The 25,068-nt window shown below is 46.9% G+C and overlaps 1 protein-coding gene across 1 annotated transcript; it reads right to left on the bottom strand.

The window, feature by feature from the left end:
* Positions 1-2,760: 2,760 nt before the first annotated feature.
* ACTR5 (actin related protein 5) lies at positions 2,761-24,740 on the bottom strand. The gene is made up of 9 exons (XM_060030787.1): positions 24,342-24,740; positions 22,915-23,144; positions 20,810-20,979; positions 16,994-17,211; positions 16,137-16,319; positions 10,427-10,543; positions 9,562-9,701; positions 8,373-8,505; positions 2,761-5,941 (listed from the first exon to the last, which is right to left on the bottom strand). The coding sequence occupies exons 1-9, from the start codon at positions 24,738-24,740 to the stop codon at positions 5,684-5,686; spliced, it is 1,848 nt and encodes a 615-aa protein (XP_059886770.1). The 3' UTR covers positions 2,761-5,683.
* Between the last annotated feature and the right edge of the window lie 328 nt (positions 24,741-25,068).

Consider the following 25,068-nt stretch of genomic DNA (forward strand, 5'->3'; position numbering starts at 1 on the left):
CCCATCCCTACTCAGATTCATTCCCAGACTCAACCTGGCCATCTCTGTTAGTCTCCCAGGGAGGCCATAACAAATTATCACAAGCTTGGTACCTAAAACAAGAGACTTATTCTGGATACCAGATCAGGTGTCATCGGGCCACACTCTATGAAGGCTCTAGGGAGGAAGACATCCTCACCTCTCCCAGCTTCTAGTAGCTCCTGGTATTGACTTGTGATGGCGTAACTCCCATCTCTGCCTCTGTCTTCACATGGCCTTTGTCCCTTTGTTGTCAAATCTCCCTCTCCTTCCTCTTATAAGGACACCATTCATTGGATCTGGGGCCCACCCTATATCCAGGATATCATTATCAAGATCCTTAACTTAATTACATTTGCGAAGAGTCTATTTCCAAATAAGCTCACATTCACAGGCTTAGGGCCTGGACATATCATTTGGGGGAAGAGGGGACACAATTCAAACCACTACATACACCACCCTGACTTTCCCTATAGCACAGACTCATCTTGAACTCATGGTGACTTTGGTCAATGAAAATGTGGGAGATGTCTCCTGAGTCATCAGGACAATTGGATTCCACGGGGCTCCCTGGGCCCGAAAGGAAAAGGAGCAGATGGGCAAGGGGCAGAGAGACGAGTGCCTGGGCCACGGTGGGTGCTCAGAAACAGAAGCTGAATTGGAGAATAGAGGACTTTATGGAAGGAAGGGACCAGAAAGGGCAACAACAGAGTCTGTGTGACTTCCCAGGGCTCAGCTGTCTTAGTCAAGTTCTGACGCTCACCTGGCCGCCCTGACCTTGGCTTCTCTCCAAGGTGAGGATCCTAGCCACCAAGCAGAGAAGTGACAAGAGGACAGAGGTTTGCTGGGCAAGGGGAAATCCTGGGGCTGCCCTGGTTGCCAACGGCTGCAGGAGGCTGAATGAGGAGAAGCAATGGAAAGAATGAAGTGGGGGGAAGGGGAAGGCTCGAGTCCCAGAAATCCCCAAGTTACCAGAATGCACTTGAGGGAATTATTTGCCTGTTTTTCCTATTGGGTTTTATCCAGCGGCCTCTGCATATGCCTGCTTCTATAGGAAAGATCCACAGGGTTTTGAGGGCCAGAGGGGCCAGCAGAGGCCAGAGGGAGAAGAGGAGGTAAACCTGTTGCTGGAGGATGAAAGGATGTGGCTTCCAGCTCAGGGTCCTCCCTTCCTCCTGAGCACAGCCATTCCGAAGACCATCAACCCCCATCCCAGCATTTCAGTGAGCCCAGCCCTTGGGAGGGCCCTAGGGAGAGGCAAGGAGTCCAGATACAGCTGCCTAGCCTAACTCCTCCTTTGCTCTGCCAAGGTACTGGACTTAGCCCGGAGGCTCCAAGTACCAGACCCACCCCATTCCTGGATCTCATCTTCATCACAGCTCCTAAATAATGATCTCCCCAAAGCCAGGCACTTTGTCAATTTCACTTTATGACTCTGTCGATTTGTGCTTTATACACTTTGAGGCTATTTTATCAGGGGCATAGAGGTTAGCTTCAGGCTCGTTCTGTCTTTTTGTGAATTGTTTATTACTAAGTAAAGTTTCTCTTTCTAATACTTTTTGCTCTAAAGGCTATTTTCCTGACGTTACTATTGCTATAGCAGGTAAGTTGCTCAGTGTTCATTTGCCTGGTTTACCTTCCATCCCTTTACCTTTATCTTTGTATCATGTTTTCAAAGCATCTTTTGCAAACAGCTTACAATCATATGTGTATTTTAAAACCAATCTATTTCTTTTGTTTCTCTTTTGATAGGCCCATTTACTTTATGATTAATACTTGAACTCATTTATACCATTTTACTTTGTACTTTTTATCAACTAGGCTACCTCTTCTCCCCACCCCACCCACTCCCAAACTTTCCTTCTACTACTGGACTTGGCCTTCCCTAATGTTTATATTTACATGCTCTATTTCTAGTCTCTCTGAGGTTACCCTTGCTGCATTAGTATTATTTATTCAGGGAGTTTATCCCAGGTTCCTCATTTCATGAGGGCCCAGGCTACGTATCTGGTCCCTGGTTAGGCATTTCAAAAGTTGTAGTGCCTACCTGCCCTTAGGGCTTATTTCTAATAAGCCCTGAAACCTCAGGCTTGCCTCAGTGCCAACTTTTGGTTACCAATCTGGCTATGATTTTTTGTAGTCATTTCTGATTTCCAAGGTTTTCTGTGATATCTATGATTCCAAGCTCAGCATTACAACTTGTTAACTTCTACTTTATCCCCACTTTTTGCATAGCTTGTAGCAGGTGCAAGGGGGTCTTCCTGGGTGAGCTTAGTCTGCCACTTTCCCGAAATCCTTAGGTGATTTCATTATCTCATTTAATCTTACTACAGGATAAAAGGAATTATTCCCATTTCCTAAATGAGGGGGTAACTATCTGTCACACTGTTCTCTTTGTTTCATATTATTTTAAAAACTTTCCTCCTTAACAAATCCCCACCGCAAAAAAAAAAAAAAAAAAAAAAAGGGCTTCCCTGGTGGCGCAGTGGTTGAGAGTCCGCCTGCCGATGCAGGGGACACGGGTTCGTGCCCCGATCTGGGAAGATCCCACGTGCCGCGGAGCGGCTGGGCCCGTGAGCCATGGCCGCTGAGCCTGCGCGTCTGGAGCCTGTGCTTCGGAACGGGAGAGGCCACAACAGTGAGAGGCCCGCGTACCGCAAAAAAACAAAAACAAAAACAAAAACAAATCCCCAATTAACAAGAAGTTAATGGGTTTTATTTTTATTTATTTTTAACCTACACTTTTAGTTAGAATAATGCTAGCTCCCGTAATAGATTAGGCCAAAGTTCTCAGTGGCTTAACACAGTAAGTTTATTTCTCACGCACTGAAGAATCTGCAGGGTCTCTGCTCCAAGCAGTCATTTAAGGATGCGGCTCCCTCCATCTTGTGGCCTCGTGCTCCTCTTGGGCCTTAGACAGCTCTCTATTCAGCCAGATGACAGGGAAAGAGAGGCTCTTGTGGGAGGTTCATGGAAGCCAGCCCTGGAAATGGTGTATATCTCTTCTGTCCATATCCTACTGGCCGTAAGTCAATGGCTACCTATTTGACTGCAAGGGAGGCTGGGAAATGTAGTGCAGCTGTGTGCCCAAAGGAAGGGGAAATGGCTTTAGTGAACAGCCAGTCTCTCTGCCTACATTTTGTAATCCTCTGTTCTACCATTTTCTAATTATCTGGAAATGATTTAATTACAAAGTTCTGTAATGATAAACTTCATCTTATTCATTTAATCCCTTAGGTAGGCATGAAATCATCTTTGCATATGGTATTTGTATGAATTCAGTTTCTCCATTTCTTGGTTTAGTGTTCTCTGCCTATATTTTAACTTATATTACTCTTAACTTCTATTTTCTTACCTTTTCACCTTCTTTGTTGCTTTGGTAAAACTTTTTATTTCCAGAAATGCCAATGGAAGGCAGTGGGGGCAAAAGGAGGGACACCCTTACCACATCTTAGCTGGGGAGAGAGGCCCCTGATCACCCTAGGTGGCCACCCAACCTTCAGGGATGCTCTGACTCAAACCCAGAGCCGGGCTGACCCCCCATGCCAGACTCGCCCTCCCCTGGGCTATCTCCCCCTCCCACAACCCAGACAGAAGCCCGAAGCTGGGCTATGGGAATCTATTCCTTCACGGCTGCCCTCAGATCATTCAGCTACAGTCACACCCACCTTCTCTCCACAAACAGTTCTGGCAGGGTCACAGGGAAGACTTGAGATGTCTCAATGAGTGAGGCTCCCCAGCTAAGGGGAAGCCCTCAGTGTGGACCCCTGATTTGTTCCTCTCAACAGAGCGGACGAGCTAGTCTCAAATTGTCTTTGTTCACAGATTTAGTCATTCATTTATTTACACAACCAGTTGGTCATTCATTCAAAATCCTGTGAGCCCACAGCACCCTGCAGGCCCAGCACTGGGCTGTGGATACTCCAAGCTGAATGAAACCCTCCTCCTGCTCTTGGGGAACGCTTTACAGTCTACAGGAGACCATCTGGGGGCAGAGAAAAGCTCTCGGTACAGTGATGAGTGCTGCTGGTGGTCTGCGTGAGGAAGGGCTGAGAGGCGTCACAGAGGTCACGGCACGCTCAGTGTGAGGGCTTAGAGATAAAGCTGGAGAGCTCAAGGTCCAGCCTCACCGCAGCCCCAAACCTCCTCAGTGCCAGGCTACGGGCACCCCGACTAGGCCCGGCTTCACACTTATTGTTGGACTACGCTGTAGCCCAGCTTACCTGCCCACCCAGGGTCCTTCCTCACCAAGGCTAGACTTCCAGGGCAATCCTTCCACCTCATCACTGCTGTTCAGGCTGTTTAAAATGTTGACTATGGGAGAAAGACCCCTGTCTCCCCAGGCCTACGGCAGTCAGCACAACTCCTCTCCCCAGAAACCTGATATGGAAACCTCTCCCAGGAGGCGGGCCTGCCTTCTTCGCATCTGTCCTTTCTCGGCAGCTCCCGTTTGCTCTCCCCATCTCACCGGGCCTCAGGCCCAGCCGTGGACGGCCTGGGGCTCCCCAGCAGGGCCGTGGGGGGCCCTGAGTCAGCCTGGATCTCCCGCCACCACTGGCCCTTCCCGGTCTTCGGTTTTGAAGCCCCGAGAGCTGGAGATGCAGGTGACCGTCCTCGGTGAACTGCAGCAGCAGACTGGCTCTGAAGTGGCCTGCTCAGAGGGCTGGGCCAGACATCCCCTGGGATTTAAACGTACGGCTTCTGTGACAAGGACGCTAGCAGCTCTGGAGCCTTCTGGGCTCAAGCACTGGGTATGTTTGAGAGTTAAAATTCTCACCAAGCAATCTCTGTATAAGAGAGGGGTTATCTGTCTGTTTACGATGAGGCTGCAAAGGTCCAGGGAATGTGAGGTTGTGGCTAAACTGAAAAGGCTCCACGGTTCACCTTTTCCAGTCTGTTTCTCTCTTCGGAAAGACCTGAAAAGTTAAGCAGCCAACACACTCACAGGAAGAGAAGTTTTAAAAACTGTAGGAAGGCCTCACATCGTGGAAAAGTTTCCAGCAAAGAAAGTACAAACAAGAGTCAGGCCACTAGCCCCACACCTGTCCATTCAGAAGTGAGCACCGGGCAGGCCCTAACAGAGTGACTTCGTACTATCCGGTTCCCCTCTTTGGGTCCCCTTTTCCTTATTTCTAAGCAGAAATAGAAGAAGGAGGGAAATATTTCTAGCCCCTAAGAGTTCGTGGTTGATTGTTCTTAGGATACAAATGTTACCTTTTTACCTGTATTTGAAAGAACTCCATCTGCTGGGCATTCACACAATTTTGGAATAAATTTAGAAGACTATCTACACTGACAATATAAAATTTAAAGGATTTTTTTTTTAAAACAAGAAAGGCTTTAAAATGTGGTAAGAAGGAAGCCTGTGCAGACTGTACACCTCCGTCCCCCACCCTGTCTTCATTCACTGCTGCGGGAAGTGAAGGCTATGGCTCATCCGTGGCTCAGCAAAGGCAGCAGGCCACCTAAAGTCCCTTCACCGCCAACGCCCCCAAAAGAACACAGGTGCAGAGGGTCACTCCCAGTGGCGCTAAACTGTTCTCCCCAGGAGAAATCCATCTTGCAGCCAAATGTTCCCAGCAGACTCGGGCTAGACACAGCTGGCAGAGTCACTGTCCTATCACACTGGCCGACGTGGCCCAAGGTCCCTGGAGGGGCCCATCTGCTATGCCTGCTCGCCGGCCCCGCCTCCGCTGGCCCCCGAGCCCTTGCCGGATGCCTGGGCTTCTGTGGAGCGCGAAGCCTGCTTGGGCAGGCGGATGGGGACGTACACGTTGGAAGCACAGTGCTCCTTGAGGTAGCCTCCTCCCTTCTCTTCATATTCCTTCCTGGTGATCCAGACGTCCTCGTTGTCCAGGTGGTCCAAGGCCCAGTCGCGAGCACCATACCAGGCGTCCAGCACAGGGTTCGAGGCCAGCTGAACCTGAAACATGAGCAGTCACTGGACGGGCGTCTCCCATCAGGGTCCGAGGACTGAATGTTCAGCAAGGCCAGCTACAGCCCCTACATTTTATCCCCAGAAATACACACGCAGGAGGGCCCCCTTTAATTCCAAGACGGGGCAGGACTACCTCTGCACCCTCCAAGGAGAGCTGAGTGAAATGCTCCAGACTCTTCAAGAAATCGCGCAAACACGCAGAGCCCACCAGACACGACCTCAGCGGGTACGTGGTTAGCAGCTACTCTACCAACGTCAGACCTGCCGCTCTGGGGGGGAGAGGGACCAGCTGCCCTGCCTCCTGCCCCATGCTGTAGACCACAAGCCGTCAGGTGGAGAGACCTGGAGGGAAGGCCTTCCTGGACCTGATCCCCTCTCTGCCAGCAGAGGGAAGCAGAGGCTGATGCGAGGTGGCTCTGGCCATGGGGGCAAAGGAGCCTCAGGGGAAATGAGAGCAGAGAGGCTGACCTGGGCCCTCCATGATGCTGCCAGCGCTCGGTTTCCACTGCTTATTAGAGGAGCAAGGCCGGGGTCACAGCCCTATGAGTGCCCCTCAACGAGGCTGAGCTGAGCACTGGGCGGACCGCGTTCCAGCTCAGGTCGGGCCTCCCCTCCTCTGGAGTCGCCTGTCTGACCTCCCACCTCCCTCTTCCCTGCCCCACCCCTAGAAGTCCCAGGATGGAATGGTGGTTTTGGAACTTTCTGAAGTAAAGGGCAGGTGGAATCAGCACAGATGGAGGAGGATGAGGGTGAGACTTGCGAGAAGGGACCATCAACAAAATCAGGGTCACAAAAGCCCCGACCGCTCTGGCTTAGAAAGTGTCGGTGACAGAACGAGTGTAAGGCGCTCACTCTACTCCTTGCACCGGAGAAGTGCTCACTGTGATAAACCATGAGGACTACATGTTGAATCCTGTGGGTCCTTCTAGCGAATCGTGGAACCTGGAGTGTTCTTTGGGACCCTCAGCACAGCAGCTGATGTCTGTTTATCACACGCAGGCTCTGTGCCGAGCACCTGACAGGCAAGGCGCGCTGAATGCTGGTAACAGGCACCAGGACGATCTCCTCCGTACTGCGGAGAAAACTGAGGCCTGGCAAAATTCAGTGACGGCGGGGCCGGAGTCAGGACCGAAGCCCAGAGACCACACCCTGAACGCACAACACATCGTGCGGCACAGGGGGCCACAGCCAAGCCCCCAGCAGGACACGGAAGCTCTGCACCACGTGTGCCCTGCACACTCCCCTCCCCCACCCCTCTTCACAGCCATGAGCCCCAGCCACACCCAGCTGCTCACCACTCAACAAGTTCCCGGCCCCTGAGCCCTTGCTCCTGCTAGGCCCTGTCCGGAGTGCTCTCTCCACCCCACAGCCCTCCACACTCTCTACCTGGCAAACACCTCCTCATCTTCAGAAGACTCACCTCCAAGAAGCCTTCCCTAGGTGCCTATGTCTGTATGCCCCTCACGCTGTGGGTTATCCCGGCCTATTCATCTGACTGCTGCCCCCTCGGACAGCAAGCTCCTTGGGGCCAGGGCATCTGGTGTCTAGGACATCTCAGCATCCCAAGGTGCCTGGTCCACAACAGGAGCTCAGACCATGTTTCTTGGTGATTGGGAATTTGGTAGATAAAACTGTGGGGCAACCACACCATACAGTCATGTTTTTAAGTTTTTTAGAAGAATAATGACACGGGAGAAAATGCTCAGGACAGGTTAAGAAATTCAGGTTACAAAGCAGTATACACTCAAATGTGCAGAAAATATGTGAAAGAAAGAAAAATCTCCCCAGCCAGTCTCCTAGAGAATGCCTTATTCTCAATGTACACTCTTTTGTACTCTCTGAACTTTTACTATATGCAGGCCTTCCTTTGTCAATTAAAACAAAGAAATACATAAAATACAATTTCCATTCTGCTTTAAAAATTAAACACAGGGCTTCCCTGGTGGCTCAGTGGTTAAAAATCTGCCTGCCAATGCAGGGGACACGGTTTCGATCGCTGGTCCGGGAAGATCCCACATGCCGCGGAGCAACTAAGCCCATCGCCACAACTACTGAAGCCATGCGCCTAGAGCCCACGCTCCGCAACAAGAGAAGCCACTGCAGTGAAAAGTCCACTCACCGCAACGAAGAGCAGCCCCCGCTCACCACAACTAGAGAAAGCCCACAAACAGCAACGAACCCAACACAGCCAAAATTAAATAAATAAATACATAAATAAAAGTAAAAAAAAAAAAAAAAAGAAAATTAAACATACACTGAAGACCAGAAGGAAAGCCACAAACGTGTTAATAGTGGCTATCTCTGGATGATGGAATTATCAAGTAATTTTTCTCATTTACACTTTACTACTTTTGTAACCAGAAAACAAATAATTAAGGCTATTTTCGAAACAGCTGGTTACACGGACAATTGGTACCTGAAAGGAAGACTGAAAGGGTCTCATCTCCAACAGCTCCTTCTCAATTCTGACCTTCATCCCAGGATACATCATGTTCCCGCCAGTGAGGAAAACGTTCTGAACCAGCAACTCCTGAACATCCTTTGGGTACCTGGGGACAAAACGATTCCTCTGCTCTAGTCCCTCCAACTTGAATATTGGAAGAGAATCTGGATGTGGAAATGCAAGCTCTCAGTACAAAACAGATAATGTCTCTGCAAAAAGTTAAAAAAAAAGCCTTCCATTTTTCATTTGTGTCTTTACAGAATTCCAAATAGCTAGCCAAAACCTTAATTCGAATGGTCAATCCATTTCCTTAGCATGATTAAAATATTACGCCCTTCTAACACATGTTTTTCTAAAAAACTGACTTTATTGAGGATTACTTTAAATACATTTGGATGAAGTCTGACAAATTTATATACCCATCAGCAGCAGTAACCATTACACAGTAACCATCACCACAACCAAGATACAGAACATTTCTGTCACCCCCAGAAGTTCTGCCTCTCCTTTTGAGGACCCATCTCTCCACTTGTGCTTTTTTTTTTTTACTACTAGTTTTATCTTATTTGTGTTTGCTTACTTTCCCACCCACTGCTAGACAAAACTCAAAGCCACTCTAAGTAGCTGCAATGGCTTTTCTTCCTTGCTAGGTGTAAGTTTCCACCCTGTTTTAACCAATAGCAACCAGAGTACCACAAAATCGTGTTCCCTACTTGTCCAACTTGTATTAGGAAAACTCACACTGCAGGAAAATACCTGTATAAACGGGTGCGGGGGAGGCATGTTCTTGTAGAAATGCAAACTCTTAAATAAATAAAATGCAAGGTAGGGAAAAAAACTAAGTTCTGCACGTTTTTAGGGTGATTTAGAATCACTAGTCTGCAATACTGTGAAGATCTATAGGAAAGCCAATGCACATATATCATGTTGCCCAAATTTTTGAAAGAAACTCTTAAAGCTCCTCAAATCAAGCATTTACACGTTCAGAAATGAATTAGAGAGCCCTAACTCTGTGCCACGCTTGGTGAGAGAGAAAGAATACCATCTGAGTGCAGCAAGTCAATGAAAAGGAGATGCCCGGCCAACAAATCCACTGTTCAATTCAAAATTCAAGGAAATGGTTCAGGAAAATAGACGTAAAAGAAAGAAGTTTCAGCCTCACCTGTCCAGAATGTACTGGAGGGTCTCAGCTACGCCAGCCTGCTCCTCCCCGATGAGAGACGGCTGGAAGATAATTTCTGGAGCTCGAATTCTTTCTGTCCCAACAAACAGCTGATGATATGCTGCCAAGTTAAACACGGGCTTTAAAAACCCAAGGTTTAGAAGATATTTTTAGGCCATGAGAACAAACATCCCAGTTGCCAGTTTCTTCTAACTGCATTTCTTATTCCAACATAGCTTCTGTCTTTTGTGCCAGAATAACCTCTCCCCAACTCTCTTGATCTGATAATTCAATTTTCTACCTTCTTCAACCTTTGGATTATAAACCGCTACACATCTGCTTCATGAAATGGTCCCTGAGATGCAGGGAAAGAGACTTGGTGAAGAGCAGCTGAGAAAGGCTGGTACTGGAAGACCAAGTGCCTGGCTCAGTCCCCAGTGCCCACAGAGCCGAGAAGGCCTTCTCCCAGGTGTGTCTCAGCCTCACGCCAGTCTACCTGGCTGCCATTGTAATGACAGAAACACAGACCCAAATGAGGATGAAGCATTATGACACTGGCTTAAATGTAAATAAAATCATTAGAAGCTGGTCTTCGGGTCTAAAGTCCCCAGTTAGTTGCCCAAATGCTTCCACCGAGGAGATTGTTTCTCACAGATTCACGGAGCTTAGTGCTGGAACCCCAAACAATCACCACGGCGGGAAAAAAAACCCTGACTTCGGAAGCTTTCGGTACTGGGACTCTCCCTTCTAGAAAATACAACTGGTATTTTAGGGAAAAGTACTCCTAAAGAAGCAGACTAAACCTGACTGGTCATTTATGTTAAGCTTCAAAGCATAAGCAAGGTGGAGGCTACGGGAGGCCAACCTGGACCGTGGTCACCGGCTTCTCCACTTCGGGCGTTTCCTCCGAAAACAAGGGCTCGAAATCGTTGATGTTTTCCACGTCTTCCAGAGATGGTTCGAGCTGCCCCAGGTCAGGGGTCTGAGAAGAGAAGAAACACAAGTGGACAGAACCTGTAATTCAGCGAGCCTTAGTTCTATGAGTTCACTGTCACCAAAAAGAACTGGGATCTTGCCTAACGTCCTAAAAGTACATCCATACATAAAAACTATGAAAAAGTTTCTGAACTGTTAAAAAAAGGAACACACGTGAACACAAGATTAAAAGACTAAAAAGCCAGGGATGAGCTTCGCTCTTATCCCCTACCCTTCCCACTGAGACAAGCCTCACCAACTCCCACCTTCTCTGAAGGCTTCTGAGGGGCAGCTCCAGCCTGGCGCCCCGGGGAGGACTGTCTGCCTGCACCTGTCACACCACCACGCACAGAGCTCTGGGGGAGAGGGTGTGAGAGCTGGTGTCCTACAAAGCAGCTTAGACTATGGGCAAAATCAAGTCACTCTCTCAATAATTAATAAACATATGTGCCAACACTAACAGGCTTAGCAATCAGTTCCCTTGAGGGCAGGTCCACTGGGCTGGGGATGTGACTAAAGGCTCCAAGGTGGCCCAATGCCTCCCATATGTGGAGGCCTGCAGAACAGGCTTTCCTCTTCCATGACAATGACCCTGGGCGGGGCCTAGACATGCCAGCATGGTTCCTAATTGAGGGTTTAGGACACCTTTAATTTTGACCTGAACAAATGAAGTTGGGAGGGTGGGGGGATAGTTCTGGATGATGTCCTCGGGCATCTGTCATCCTCCCACATGAAAGGCAGATGAGTTGTACCTTCCGGACTCAAAGGGGAGAAGTTTCAGGAAGGAACTCTGTTGCATTCCCTGGAAGGAGGCTCTAACAGTGACAGCTACTGTAGAGAGGACTATCTGATGAGACGGCGTCCTGGGAGGGTTCGAGCAGATTCAACACCAACCGCCAAGGTTGCCTGAGAGGAGAGCCCTCCTTACTCTCAGAATCTATGACGAACGTAAATTACCGACACAATTCAGAGTACTTAACTATACTTCCCTAGAACCTACTCATATCAGCTGCAAAGGTAAAACGCAAAGTCACTCTTAAACAAGGCAAAGCCCCTTGACATATGCTCTCCGGCTCCTCCCTCCCAGGAGCTCCCTCCTGGAAGTCAGTGGCCGCGCTGAGAAGCCCCAAGCACACGGAGAGCCGCGTGTGGGTGCTCAGGTCTGTGGAGTCCAGCCTCTGAGTCATCCCAGTCCAGATGCCAGGGAAGTGAAAAAACCCTCCAGAGAGTTCAGTTCCCAATTGTCCAAGTCCTCCCAGCTGAGGTCCCAGAGTCCCCTGCTCCACTCTGTCTGAACTCCTGACCCATCACATTCATGAGCACATTAACATGGTGGTTGCTTCACACTGCTAAGTGTGGAGTGTTTTTTATGTAGCAGCAGATACGTGAAATGGGCTTCTGGTGAGGCAGGAGCAGAGAGAGCCCCAGACCGCTACCAGGCCATCCCTCTGTCACCGGTCAGCAGGTGTCTTAAACCCCTCATAACACTCTTCCCTTCGATTCCACCCACCCCTCAGCAGTGGCCTTCCCCAGGCATTCTTCTTTCCCCACTCCCTGTGTGAGTCTAGGTCCTTCCACAGCTGGGTCCTGGACAGTCCTGCCTGGTGTCCCACAGAGACTCCAGAGATGGGCTCAGAAGCCAGCTCATCGTCGCCCTAAGCTCAGTCCCCAGCGCCACCTCCCCCTGCTGCCTTTCAACCCAGCCTCAGTGACCGGAGACAATCTAGACCCGGACTGCTCGGGTCTCTCAGCTGCGCTGCTCCTAGCTGTGCAACCTTGGGCACATTTCTTTCCTCGCCTCAATGTCAGTCTCCTTATTCATAAAATGGGAATGAAGACAGTACTTAGGGAATTGTGAAAATTAATCAAGATGATACTTGCACAAGCGCCAGCACAGGGTCTGGCACATGTTCTGTTATCATCAGCAACTGCCACTCCTGAACGACACCAGGATCTTTGGCTCCGACCTTGGAAGTGTGTCCTCCTCCACCTTCCACCCCAACAGCCACTGACAAACTCCAGGCCACTGACAAAAATCAGCTCTCTTCTGGATGACTACACACATTTTAATCCTGTCTTCCCACCTCCAGCCTTGCCTCTCCCTAAAGCCATCATCCTAACTGCCGCCAGTTATTTTCCTAAAATAAAATCTCATCAGATTATTGCCTTGCTCAGCACACTTCGAAGGCTCTGTCTGAAGGATAATATCTGGGCGATGGATAAAGACCTTAATAGGTGGCCATGGCCTCCCTTCCAGCTTCATCTCCCACGCTCTCTGTGCCCGATGTGCCCTGCTCCCCGCACGTGTGCTTCTTTCCATCTAAAATGTCCTTCCTTCATTTGCTATCTGCTGAAATCAAATAATCTTTCAGGGCCCAGCTCAAACACCTCAATCCTTTCTCAAAACTCCTTCTGTATTCCCACACACATCTACCACCACACTTGATAAGTTTTATTACTTGATAAGTTTTATTTTATTTTGAGGTACCAAGGAGGACAGGGATTGCGGCTTAGTCACCTCTGTACCCCTAGTCCCTGGCAACCCTCAAATTTCTCTAGAATAAAGAGGATTGCAGAATGTCTGGGCTTCAAAAGGCTTCTTCAGCTGTGACAAAACTATTATTATCCACCTTCATATCTAGCTATATTCAAAAGCATCTCACCTTAAAAATAAGATAATTTCTAGCTTCACCAGAAATGATAAAAAGATATTTTCCTTATCCCAATTCATATGATTCACAGAGAGGAACAAAGCTGGTAATTTCAATGCCAACAATACGCATCTAAGACAGAACATATTTCTCTAGCATGGCTGGTTTCTCTCCCCCTAGGGTTTGCCAGGGTCTCCACGTGTACTGGGTGGCATGCGGGAACGTAAATATGACTGTTCTCTTGGAACTGAACAGAGCAAGTTTGCCAAAGTCCCTCAGAGAGGATGCAGCATGGTTCCCTGGAACAGCCTGGAGCAGCATAAAAACAAGCAAAGGGCAGCTCTGATCTTGGATCGTCAGGCCAGAGCACTTTCTGTATCTGGCCCATTGTCTTTTCCAACAAACAAGGGTGCTCGAAAGCTGTGCTCCCACCTCCCCATCCCCTTAGGCTGCGCTCGTAGCGATGCAAAATCAGCATCTTTTAGTTTAAATACTTCATTAGGAGGTATTTTAAAGTACATTAAAAGTATTTAAAATTTTAAAAGTATATTAAAAGTATTCAAAAGGAAGCCTACTCCTTTACAACATCCTCGTCGAATACCTGCAGAATACCGAGGGCTGGCATGGATTGGTCTGTAGGAAAAAATGGATTTTATTTATTTATGTTTTTGGCCACACCGTGCATCATGTGGGATCTTAGTTCCCCGACCAGGGATTGAACCAATGCCCCTTGCATTGGAAGCATGGCGTCTTAACCACTGGACCGCCAGCGAAGTCCCGAAAAAATGGATTTTAGAAAACACTGGAAGTTAAAAAATGTATCTATATTAATCCAGTGCAGCCATTACTGCTTAGATTGCATTTCAATATGAACTGTGGTCCACAAAAAGCTGTTCTCTCCATTCTAAAAGAATTATATTGTTGGAAAATATAACAAATACTTTTTGAAAGGTAGAACTGGCTGGCCAATGTCATGGCCAAATTTATTCCATGAATGTTACTGTAATCGATCTAATCTCTAACAATCACCCTGACCATTAAAGCTTTGGGGACAGATCGATTCATCAAATTTGTTGTACGTAGGGAAACCTTTTAAAGTACAGCATTTCAAAATCGCCCCAAGCCCAGAGAAATTTGAATATGTTCCCTTAGAGCACAGAACAAAGTAGGGACTTAATAAGTATCTGCTGAATGAATAAAGAGTGATTGAATCAGGGCATGTAACAAATGGAGAAAAATGAAAAAAGAAAAGGAAAAACGGGTTCCCCGACTGTTTGGGAATCACATCTTCAGAGTTGCTTGTTTTTTTCTTTTTAAATCTGAACTCCCCCACGTGCCTGTGGCTTAGTGGTCCATCTCTGATATAAAGATGCTGACATCTTGTGGACATGCTGATAAGCATGATAAAACTGAGTACAGATGAATAAACAACAAAAGCAATGTGGATCTGGATCCTAGGAAACAACAGCTCAAATCTGAAACACAGACCTGAAAAGGAGCAAACTAGAAAAGGCACATTAGTTCTCTGGAAGCTGATCTGGGACGCTGTGCGAGAATAAGATGGTGGTCGAAGCACTTCTACCCTGGATCTCAGTGATCCAGTACGCTGTGCCGAGGCAGCCTGACTCAGGATCTGCTTCAGCAGTCACGCATGCTCATGGCCAGTCACTGTCCTCACGTGGTCTACAGCCTGTCGGAGAGGTGGGGAAGGTGAGGCTGAGAGCAGGAACCGAGAGTCAGCCTCCAGCTGAGACACAGTCACTGCAAAGCAGGCTGCCTGCTGAGCCAAGGACGGCCCTGAGGTCCCTGGTAAGCACCACACTACACCCAGCAGCAAACCGGAGTTTTCCACAAGACTGTTTCTTTCTAAACGTATAGGTAAAGTTGATTTAAAAACAAAAATCAACAGTTGGACTGGCTAATCTTGCCCCACAAGTGTCATAAGGCAATGAACAAGTTCCTTTGTTTTAGCACTCTAGAGATGACAGATTCAGCAACAATGTGTCCACTTATTAACACTTTCGTCCAGTTCTAGAGACAGGAGAGCCAACCAGTGACTTGGGGCCGAGGTGTGACCTGCAGGCAGCCCCTTCACCATGCAGGGCCCAGTGCTACGGTATGAATTACCCAGGATCCTATCTCAGCCCCACCACCTGCCCTTTTGGCCACATCAACACTAACAGCCCACTGGCAGGGAAACAAAAAGGAGAGAGAAGATCAAAGAGTTAGTGTTTAGTAACTAACAAAAGGCTGATCTTAAATCAACCCACAAATACCTTATTGAGCATGGCTATTAGCGGCTGTAAGAAATTCCTAAACTATACATGAAGCAAGATCCCTGTCCTTAGGGAGCATGGCGATGGAAGGGAGGTGAATGAAAGAGCAACCATGATATATTTAATAGAAGATCAGAAGAAAGTTAAGGGGGCATATGACTAACTGCCCAGGAACCATCAGAGGGGCAGGTTCAGGTTCAAGATGGGCCACACGATAGGCGTGTGTATGTTCTTCCTACTCTACTCGCACACATCCCCTTCCTGGGGGACAGAGCTCTACCGGCTGAAACCCCTTGGCTCAGAACTTCAGTTGGTACAAGGTCAGTGCCATCCCTGCCCCGACCCGTAGATATCACACACTCTGGTCACAACCAGAGTCTGGTCACAACCCCTTTGATGTCAGCCTTCTCCAGACACTCCTCCCGCCCTCAGAAAGGGCTGTTCTCTCTACACCAGTGGTCCCCAACCTTTCTGGCACCAGGGACCGGTTTCATGGAAGACAATTTTTCCACGGACGGTGGGGGGATGGTTCCAGTGGTAACGCGAGCTACGGGGAGCGGCAGATGGAGCTTCACCCTCTCGCCCACTGCTCACCTCCTGCTCTGCGGCCCCGGGGTTGGGGACCCCTGCTCTACCCCACCCCGCGGGACCTCCCTCCCGAGGCCCGCAGTACCTCTGGCTTGCTGTCCACCACGTCCACCTCGAGGCTGACTTCTGCTTGAAGGATCTTCTGCTTCGCCTGCTCCACTGCGGCACTGAGCTTCTGTATGTAGGACTGCAGCTCCTCCGGGGAGTCCATGTTCAGCTCTATCAGGGACTTGTGAAACTGATCCATCTGGCCATCCTCTAGGAGCTCCTGTAAGCCGAGCAGTCACAATCCATCCTCAAAGATGTGCATCGGGGCAATCATGCACGGGAAGGAGAGATGGAACTTAGAAACTGGACAGAGAACGATGGCGGCAGAGGGCTCCCCAAGCTCCCTGAGCCTGCCCCCCCATGGAACCACCCCCTCCCCCACCACCAAAGCTTCGCAATGAAGCCCTCCTCCCCAGCTATCTCTGGGCTCCCACGCATCACCATCTCAGCACCACCGGAGCAAGCAAAACTCATCTATGGGGACAGACGTCAGAAATGTTAGCTTCTGGGTGAGAAGAGATGGGAAAGTTACTAAGAGGAGGCTGAGGGAGGCTTCTGGGCTGCTGGTAATGCTCTATTTCTTGACCTGGATACATCACATGTTTCAGTGGTGAAAATTCATTGAGCTGGGCACTTAAGACTTGTGCGCTTTGCATCACGTGTGCTACACTTAAACCAAAAGTTAAAAATCAAACAAAGGGGACCACAAGGATAAAATAAATCAGCGAGGCCAGGTCCATAGCTCTCAGGTCCTGCTGCTACACCGTCCTCTACACGCACCATCTCTACATGGATGACCCCCCCTCAGACCCCTTCCTGACCACAGGTCAAAAAGATGCATGATGCGTTTTATGGAGCAAGGCTGAGGTCCCGCCCTGGGGGGTACGCTGTCACCTGCACGTAGAGCAGCCGGTCCAGCCGCTCTTGATCCAGCTGGAGCTTCTCCTCCCGCCGCCGCGCGTTGAGCTCCTGCAGGCGCCGCAGCTGCTGCTGCCGCCTCTCCTGCTTCTCCTCGGAGGTCAGGGTGCTGCCCAGGAGCTTGCTGGAAAACGGGAGCTGCATCTTGTGGACATTGTTCTCATAGTAATCAGGGCACCGCCATTTCTGCAATTCTTCAACAGAATGATTTTGGAAGTTAGGAAACGGAAACACTAATAGCACTGAGATTAGAAAGTCGGCACCAGGGTTCCAGGTGCGGGTAAGATGGAGGAAGCACACTCCATCCCATCTCTGAAGCCACCTAATCGGCGAAATGCAGCTATAAGACCCGGACACAATGCCAACACACCTGCTCTGAGCGAATTGCTAAATAAAGTTCTTCAGACAGAAAGGATACCATCTAGAGCACCAGAAATGGAGGGAAAGCAACAGAAGTGATGAAAATCTGATTAAACATAGTAGATTAACCTCCTCTTGAGCTCCTTAAAATACATTGACAATTGGAAGTAAAAACCATTACGTCTGATGGCTTTCCAATGTATGTAGATGCGACACAGAAGACAAGTCCAACTAAAGGAGGAAGGATAAAGGGGCCTCTGGGGACTTCCCTGGTGTCACAGTGGTTAAGAATCCACCTGCCAATGCAGGGGACATGGGTTCAAGCCCTGGTCCAGGAAGATCCCACATGCTGCAGAACAACTGAGCCCGTGTGCCACAACTACTGAGCCTGTGCTCTGGAGCCCGCGAGCCACAACTACTGAACTTGCGCACCACAACTACTGAAGCCCGCGCACCTAGAGCCCATGCTCCGCAACAGGAGAAGCCATCGCAATGAGAAGCCCGTGCACCACAATGAAGAGTAGCCCCCGCTCGCAGCAACTAGAGAAAGCCTGCAAGCAGCAACAAAGACCCAACGCAGCCAAAAATAAATAAAATAAGTTAAAAAAAAGGGGGGGGGGGGCCTCTGGCATGCTGACACCTCCATGTTCCACTTGAACTGGTAAAACAGACTGTGAAAAGCCTGTTTACTGTCATCTCTAGAGCAACAGCTAAAAAAACCTACACGAGAAATATACAATGAAAAACACAGTAGACATATTAAAATGGAATACCAAAAAAAAATTTTCAAATGTTCAAATAACCCAAAGAAGGCAAGAGAGAGCAATAAGAACAACAAAGAGAAGGAATAACAGAAAACAAAAAATCAAATGGTGGACCTAAACCCAAACATAAGAAGAATTAAATTAATTGGAAATGGTCTTAACGTATCGATTAAAAGATAGAGACTGACAGAGGGATCTTTTTTTTTTTAAAAAAAGGACCCAACTATTAAGAAATTTACTTTGAAGGGAGACGCAAGAGGGAAGAGATATGGGAACATATGTATATGTATAACTGATTCACTTTGTTATAAAGCAGAAACTAACACACCATTGTAAAGCAATTATATCCCAATAAAGATGTTAAAAAAAAAAAAAAGAAATTTACTTTGAATATAATGATACAGGTAGATTAAAAGATCGGAAAGACACACCAATCAAAAGAAAGTTGGAGTGGCTATGTTAATGTCCAAGCAGACTTCAAAGCAAAGAAAATTGCAAGGGATAAAAAGGGACACTATATAATGGTCAAAGATCAATTGCCAAGAAGAAGTAAGAATCCTAAATGTTTACCTAACAAAAGAGCTCCAGACACTTGAAAGCAAAAACTGACAGAACTGAGAGGAGAAATGGGAAAATTCACAATTATCCCTGGAGATTTCAACACCCTTAATAATCAACATGGCTTGATGGAAAATGAAGAGGAGAATAGAAGAACTGAACAACATCATCAACCAATAGAACCTAAATGGCATCACAGAATACTCCACCCAACAACAGCAGGATACACATTCTTTGCAAGTGTATGTGGAATATTCGCCAAAGCAGCTCGTGCCTGGGTCCTAAAACAAATCTTCACAAGTTTAACTGATACCAGACAACATAAGTTCTTTGACCATAATGAAATTAAACTAGAAATCAACCACAGAAAGATAACAAGGAAGTCTCCAAACACTTGGATATAAAATAATATATTTCTAAATAATCAATGGTTCCAAATAAAAAAGGCTTAGCGAAATTGGAAAATATGTGAACTCAGTAAAAAAGAAAACATAACATACCAAAATCTGTGAAATGCAGATAAAGCACTGCTGAGAGGGAAATTCAAGCTTTAAATGCCTATCGTAATAATCTAAGTTATTAGATTATCGTAATCTAATTACGTAGTTATCGTAATAATCTAAGCTTCTACCTTAAGAAACTAGAAAAAAAGAGCAAAATAAACCTAAAGCAAAAAAGAAGACACCAATGCCATCACCGAAATAGTCCTACTTCTATTAAAGAAACTGAATTCATTCAGAAAAAGAAATCCCCAGGCTCAAATGGTTCTACTTGAGAATTCTATCAAACATTTAAAGAAAAAAATAATATCAATTATTTACACAGTCTTTTCCAGAAAGCAGACGAGAACACTTTCTAGCTCATTTAATAAGACCAGCATTGCCATGATACCGAAACAAGACAAAGACAGTACAAGAAAAGTATAGATTAATATTCCTCATGAATATATACAAAAACCTCATAAAATTTATCAAATTGAATCCAGCAATATATTAAAAAATAATATACATGAACAAGTGGGGTTTACCCCCCCCCAAATCAAGGCTAGTTCAATATTTGAAAAGCAACCATGATACTCTCCTATATGAACAGTCCAAAGCACAAACACCATAGGATCATATCAGATGCAGAAAAAGCATTTCACAAAATTCAAAATCCATTCATGATAAAAATGATCAGCAAAACTAGGCACAGAAAGGAACTTCCTCAATTTGATAAAGAATATCTGTAAAAAAACTAGAGGTTAAAAAAAAAAAAACTAGAGGTAACATCATATAATTAATATGGAAAGACTAAAGGCTTTCCCCACCACAAGATCAGCAATTAGGAACAAGGCAAAAATGTCCACTCTTACCACTCCTAAAGAAACAAAGGCAAACAGATTGGAAAGGTAGAAATAAAAATGTCCCTATTCCCAGATGACACGTCTACCTAGAAATTCCCAAGGAATCTACAAAAAACTAGAACTAGTAAATTTCACAAGGTCACAGGATACAAGGTAAACATGCAAAAATTAATTGCATTTCTATACAATAGCAATGAGCAACTGAAATGAAAAAAACAAGGAAAGAAATAATTAGGCATAAATCTAATAAAACATGTACAAGTCTATACACTGAAAATTATAAAATGCTGATGAAAGAAATCAATAAAGACCTAGATAAATGGAAAGACATACTATGTTCATGGATTAGAAGCCTCAACGTAGTAAAAAAACATGTCAATTCTCCCCAATCTGGATTTAACATTATATCTGAATCTACATTTAGAATGTTGTTGTTTTATATACAAACTGATCTACAGATTTAATGTTCTTTCAATCATAATCCCAACAGAACATTTTTGTAGATATGGACAAACTGATCCTAATATTTATATGGAAAGGCAAAGGAACCAGAGTAGCCAAAACAATGTTGAAAAAGAACCTACATATGCAAGTTATCAATTAATTGAAAAAGTCTGTTAGGAAAACAAATACCAAAAAGGGAAGGGAATGCTAAAAAGTACTAAGAGGAAAAAAGTGAGCGAAAGAGTCACCCTGGGAACAATTTAAGGAACACCCCAAAGGTAGACAACATTCGAAAGCTGCAAGCAAACATCCTCTTTGTACCTTCCACATAATCCTCAGCGATGTAGCTGTGCTCGTGCAGGATCTCCTCCATGCGGCTGAGAGTGATGGCTGCCAGGTGCCCAGGATACTTCAGTTGCAGGAGACGCTGGAGGTAGCCAGCTGCTTGGCTTCCTCCCAGGTTGATGCGTTTGCAGTTTTTAGCATCCAACCTACAACCAAGGGATGGAAACAGCACTGAAATTTTTGGCAATGTGGAGGAGAGAATATGGAGCACGTGCACTAGTGCAGAGGATAGTTTGATGTAGACTAATAAGGAGGCAACTGACCAGCTGGGGGAAATAAAACCTAACAGTTGGAAGGAACTTTAAAGTTGCCTTAGTGCAACCTCTTACCCAATGCAGGCATTCCTAGAGCACATCCAAACAGACACATGAACATCTAATTTCTGGCAAGCATCTCGGAAGATAACTTCCTGGCAAGCATCTCGGAAGGACTCATCTGTTCTGGGAAGGGCCTAGAAATATGCATTTTTCCCCAGGAATATGCATTTTGACAAGCTTCCCAAGTCCCTCTAGTGTAGGCCACAGTTTGAGTATCTCTCCCCTAGACACTCCACTTCTACTTATGCAAACACATTAAGTAATCACATACACATTGGCTTACTGTAATCTCCTAAGAGAACTAGGTCCCTCTGACATGAAGTGAAGGGGAGGAGAACCAGAGTACCTTTATTTTCTCAATATGAGAAAGTTAGAGGAGCAGAGCTCTAGGAACTTGCTGTGTACTAAAATGTCACTGCTATATCACACCTCACCAGCAGATGCCAGCATAGAACATGATATGCCCCAATCTGATCATTTCTTAGCCTTTGGGTAAAATCACTTTCTCTCAATATAACATAACATAAAATAACAATATTATTTTTAATTTCTGCATATTCTGGTTATATAAGATAGAAAACTCTATAGCAGGAGTGTTTGGTAATGTCTAAGAATTACTTTTCTCTTCATAAATTTTTGTAAGAACTTCAAGAGAAATTCCCACTACAGGGAATAAATAAATTCAACAGCATTTATTTTCACTTAAATATTCAGACTGTTTTACAAAGTGCCATCACCTACATTACCTCATTTCATTCTCAAGGTAACCCTGAGAAATCAGTTTTTCCCAAGTTTATATGTTAGGAAACTAAGTGAAGAAGTTAAGTACCTCAACCTCAGCAGAGCTGCAAACCCAGGCTTTCAATCCCGAAGCCAGGTCTTCTCTCACTACTTACACACCCTCTATCTCTATGCAAAGAGAAACCTTCTCAGGAGAGCAGGAGGCTGGCCTAGTCTCTCTCTCTCTCTCTTTTTTTAATTTTTTATAGAAGTATAGTTAATTTACAGTGTTTCAGGTGTACAGCAAAGTGATTCAGTTATATATACATTCTTTTTCAGTTTCTTTTCCATTATAGATTATTACAAGATATTGAATCCTATGTGTATATAGTAAATCCTTGTTGTTTATCTGTTTTATATATAGTAGTGTGCATCTTTTAATCCCAAATTCTCAATTTATCCCTCCCTCCCCAGCCTAGTCTCTTTAACAGACAACGAAAACCCAGCTATAAAACGAGAAGATTTTAAACATGACAGAAACTACCCTCACCTTTTATAGAACTTGAAAACATCTATTAAGTACCTATTATGTACCAGGTACAGTAGTTAAAAAGAAAGGTCTAAATAATTGTCATTAAATAGCTTTAAATTAAAAAATTAAAAATCTCTTATTAAAAAGTGACTCCAGAACACAACAGTCTAAATTAAATCTATTTAAATAATTTACTCAGAACATTTTTATTGAGTACCTACTGCTTACAGGTATGGTGTCAGCCATCTCACCATTAAGTCAGTACCATAAAGTTCTAGAATTATGGATTTGGACCTCAGGGACCATCCACCCCAACTCGATCCAGGAGGTCACAAAGGATGGACGATGAAGTGACATCTATACTCACACAGTGAGGGAGGTCAGAACTAAGCCCAGAGGCCAGTTCATGGTCCTGTCCTTGCTCTTTCCACTCCACCTTTAAATCAGGTGCCCAACAAACGTTTCCTGAATGCTTCTCAAAACAGTGCCCAAATGCCATAAGTGCAACTCACCTCCCTTCTAAGATGGGTAAAATATGTGTACACTGGTATCCAGATGAAATGATGAGCCCGCTGGAAATCAAGTTCTTTGGCTTATTGTGGTAGAAGCTGAAGAGGCTGTCTATTCCATAGGCAACCGTAGGAATCCCATAGCACTCAAAGAGAAGCTCGGACATCATCTGTCGTGAATACAGTGGGTTGCACACGGCTTCTGTCAAAACTATGGGATGATCGACACAGCCCTACTTGGGAAGAAAAGAGTAAATTGGTAGGTGCTAAGAGAATACTCCTTTTAATGCCTAAAAAGAAACAGAAATCCTTATTGCAAGGGCTCAACTGGCTTTTGGTATCCAATCAAAACACTGGATCAGAAGCAACTGTGAAACACCCATCTCTCCTGGAAGTTGCTTTGGAAAATATGAAAGTAGGGTCAACTTAAGTCAAGCCCCAGCCAAACTGTCAGCCAATCATCTGGCTCTATCTTCAAAATATCTCCAGAATCCAACTGCTTCTTACCACATCCTCAACTCCTTCCTCATCTAAGTCACCATCATCCCTCACCTCCTAACAGCAACAGCATTCTAACTGGTCTCCCTGTTTCTACCCTATGACCCCGGCCAGTCCATTCTCCATACAGCAGCTATGGTGATCCTTTTGGAACATAAGTCACGTCCCTTTTTTGTTCAACACCCTGCAACGGCTCCGCATTTCACTCAGCGTAAAAGCCTATAAGGTGTGTGACCTGTCCCCTCACTACCTCTCCGACTTCCTCTTCCACTGACTACCCTTCCCCTCAGTCTGGCTGCCCTCAGTTAGGATTAGGGCACACTCCTGCCTCAGGGCCTTTTTACTGGCTGGGCCCTCTCTCCGGAATACTATTCCCTCAGATATTCACAAGGATCGCTCCCTCAATCATCTCCTTCAGTCCTTGCTCAGACAACACCTTCTTCCCAAGTCCTCCCCCTAACCATCTTATTGAAAACATGTAACCCTCTCCTGTCCTTCTATCATGCCACAGAATATACTACTTAATTCTATCGTTTATTGTTTGTTTTTTCATACTAGAGCGACTTTCCACACCCGCTCCATAAGCACAGGAGATTTCGTGTCACGTTCACGGACGTTATTTCAAACACCTAGAAAAGTGCCTGACACAGAGTAGATGCTCAATACATATCTGATAATAAATTAATGTATTAACAAACGAGCCCGAATATGTGCTCCAAGAGAAAAGGGCGTTGTTTTTGCTCACTGCCATACCCCAAGCGCCTAGCACAGGACTTAACACACGTTAGGCGCCTAATATTTGACCGACTGACTAAATCAATGACTAAATGACATTCAGAACTACTGGAGTGACTATTATCCCTCGGAGAGCGTTGTGAGCGGGGACACGACCTCACCCCTCCCCTCAAGCCTAACCCCACCACGCCCTTCACCTGTGAGGAGACACCCAGATGCTGGAAGCTGTAGTCAAGCAGCAGCTCCTGCAGCTCCAGGTTCACCGGCACGTTGCGGTCGAAGGGCGATCGCAGCATCCAGCGCAGCGGCTCCAGGCTGCCCAGCGCGTTGCCTACCTGCGGGCCCGCCGCGCCCCGAGCCCCGCCCCGCCCGCGGGCGCACACGGCGCGGAACTGCAGCCGGGGCTCGGGGCCCGGGTCCGGCCCGGGGCAGGCCCAGCCTGCGCGGGCCTGGAACGACCCGTTGTCCAGCACCAGAGGCACCGGCAGTGGCCCGTGGGCCACCGGACCGGCCTCCAGTACCTGATCCGGCGCGGCGCGGGCATCGCGAAATGGGAACACATTCGTAGGCGGCCCGGCTGCAGTGGCCGCCGCCATCTTGGAGCGCGCGCACTGGCCCCGCCCCTCGCCGCAGCGTCCGCCCAAATGGCGCGAAGCCCCGCCCCCAACGCAGCGCCCGCCCAGATCGCGCGAGACTCCGCCCCCGCGCATCACAGCGGGTTCTCCAAGCCTCCTCTCCTCTCTAAGCCCGGCCGGCCTTTTCACCTAACTCGCCCCTGGTGGCCCAGGCCGCCTTCGGGATCGCTAGGCCCCGCCCTCTCTGGCTGTGGCTCAACCTCGTCCCCAACATCCGACCTGACCACGCCCCTTCGCTGTAGCCGGGACTCTGGGCCAGGAAGCCCCGCCCCGAGCGCGTAACGCTAAG

The sequence above is a fragment of the Delphinus delphis genome, chromosome 15 (genome assembly GCF_949987515.2).
Source record: "Delphinus delphis chromosome 15, mDelDel1.2, whole genome shotgun sequence".
NCBI lineage: Eukaryota > Metazoa > Chordata > Mammalia > Artiodactyla > Delphinidae > Delphinus > Delphinus delphis.

Bases quoted from the DNA above. Each gene is read 5' to 3' on its own strand.
- ACTR5 (XM_060030787.1), bottom strand. From the start codon at position 24,740: ATGGCGGCGGCCACTGCAGCCGGGCCGCCTACGAATGTGTTCCCATTT. The intron at 23,145-24,341 runs GTGAAGGGCGTG...CTTCCCAAGTAG, and splicing joins ATCTGGGTGTCTCCTCACAG to GGCTGTGTCGATCATCCCAT. The intron at 9,702-10,426 runs GTTGGCCTCCCG...GGGTTTTTAAAG, and splicing joins AGCCGGTGACCACGGTCCAG to CCCGTGTTTAACTTGGCAGC.